At 54.1% G+C, this 2,155-nt stretch overlaps 1 protein-coding gene across 1 annotated transcript; it reads left to right on the top strand.

Moving 5' to 3' along the window:
* Positions 1-701: 701 nt before the first annotated feature.
* HOO65_070552 (uncharacterized protein) lies at positions 702-1,786 on the top strand (the record flags this gene model as incomplete). Its single annotated transcript, XM_071005095.1, has 3 exons — positions 702-1,328; positions 1,593-1,622; positions 1,700-1,786. The coding sequence occupies 3 exons, from the start codon at positions 702-704 to the stop codon at positions 1,784-1,786; spliced, it is 744 nt and encodes a 247-aa protein (XP_070857270.1).
* Between the last annotated feature and the right edge of the window lie 369 nt (positions 1,787-2,155).

Here is a 2,155-nt window from a genome sequence, read left to right as displayed (position 1 = left end):
GTCGGAGAGAAGTTGATGCGGAGCGAAAGTGTGCGAACTGGAAAAGAAATGGACACACGCCCGCATCACTAAACTGGCTGACTTCTACGTTCTGAGTGACAACGGCCCCGTAACCCAGAAAAAGGAAGAGTGGTTCGTGGAACAAATCGAGAAGCAGACTGGCGGCCACGTCAAGTCCATAAAATGGCAGTTGGAAACGGAGAAGTTCAAGGATGCCACACTCCGGATCGCTCTCGAGCTTCCAGAGGGTCAACCGCTAACAAAAACGTTGACCTTCGACGGAAGCGCCAACAGCGCCACAGTCAAGAGGTGCCGGACCATGTCCACACCACTATGCCGGCAATGCTGGAAGGCACACCCCACGGCATCGTGCAAAGAAAAGCCGCGATGCAGGCTATGCGGCTCCATAGAACACACGGAGGGGGGGCCACAAAGGGGCTCACGCGGAGTGCGTCGTCTGCGGAACACCCGGGCATTCCGCAGGGGAGCCGGTGTGTAAGCGGGGTGGCCCACCACGCCCCATAACGAAGGATCCCACGGAGAAAGCCTCACGCGGACCGGAATGCCCGGCACGGAAGAGGAAGAGAATCGCCACGGGAGATCAAGACGCCAGCGACACCGAGAACACTGTAGACCCCCCTCGTAAATGTTAGGGGGAGAAGTTCTTTGATCCCAAGAGGTGGCGCAGAGAACAGGAGGCAATGCTCGAGGGGGTGTTGACCGCGCACGATGGAAAGAAATGGACGGCCTTCCCGAAGGTGCCTGACGAAAAGCTGGTCTGGGACTGGCTTCGCTCTCTGGGAGAGCGCTTCTTGGACCACGCGCCGTACAGGCTCCACACCACCAAGACCGCTGACCAGCTCCAAGAACGAAAAGGACATATGAACCTTTTCTTGCGGAGCCCAGCTGTAGAAAGGAGCGATACATTTTTCTACAAGCACGTCCTTGTTATGGGGGAGCAGAAGAAGTCCTACCACCCAAGCAGATTCGAGGTCGATTTCCTTCGGCTCACACGCCATGTTCAGGGTGTCTTCACTGACCAGCCGACCCGCCGATTCGTCCACGCCTTCACTCTTTATGCTTTCAAAATGGAACTCTGGATCTTCGATCGTTCAGGGGCGTACAGCTCGGGTACGTTCGACATCCACGATGAGCCGGACAAATTTGCGCGTGCCCTTGTTGGCTATGCTACAATGGATGATGATACTATGGGCCTAGATACGTTCATGGAGCGGCGGGATGGGCATCTCTACGTCACCTTAGATGATGCAAGTGGCAAAGAAACAAGGCTCCGCCTGGACAAGCTAATGATTCGACAGAAAGCCATTGTGTGTCGCGGGACGACATGCTACAAGACGCAGGACACCTTGGTTATAAGTCAACGCTATGGCCTCTCGGCGTCTTGGCAGAAGCTTGACAATACCGCAAAAAGTCTTGCAAAGACAGAGAAGGGGAGGATTAGACATGGCCATTTGTCGGCTTCTAAGCCATGTGTGTGCAATGGCTATAGTAGGGCGGGAGAGGCTAATAGAAGGGACTTGGCTAGAGTCGAGCGACAATCTCTAAGGATGGATCACACTGCTTGCCTGTAGCAAGCCTATGGGAGCATCATTCTCCGCGCAGTAAGATCTACTACACATGGCAGGTAGCTGAAGCTGACCCAGAGAAGTTGTCGGTGTAGAAGTTGGACACTCCGCAGATCGAAGTAGACGAGATTCACCAAATTCCGGAGAGATGGGAAGGGGGACCCAACAACCTGGCGCCAGAAAAGCCATCCGGATACTAGGACACTGCAAAGTCTCGGGTAATAAAGCGGTCGGCTAACTAGCTAAAGTGGATTGTAAGAGGGAAGACCTTTTGGTTCCAAGGCCCGACGATGTCACTAACAGTAGCGAGACGATGGAGGAACGAAGCCTTCAAAGTGGGCTTCCACCAATGGATGAAAGATAACTGCCTGAAGACCAGGAATCTCTATGAAACACTGAAACATCTAAAACTATATGACGTTGCTTGGATGAAGGGGCTACACGGAGGTACGGTTGCCTGGATCCTGGCAGCGCGCTCCGGACACGGCGACTTCGAAGAATATCACATGCGGCTCAAACATGTGAATGCAGAAATACGACGCCCAGTCCCATGCTGTGGAAATGCCGGG

This window comes from Ceratocystis lukuohia (assembly GCF_044167205.1).
Source record: "Ceratocystis lukuohia strain C4212 chromosome Unknown Supercontig7_pilon, whole genome shotgun sequence".
NCBI lineage: Eukaryota > Fungi > Ascomycota > Sordariomycetes > Microascales > Ceratocystidaceae > Ceratocystis > Ceratocystis lukuohia.
This window is presented reverse-complemented; position numbering and strand designations above follow the sequence as displayed.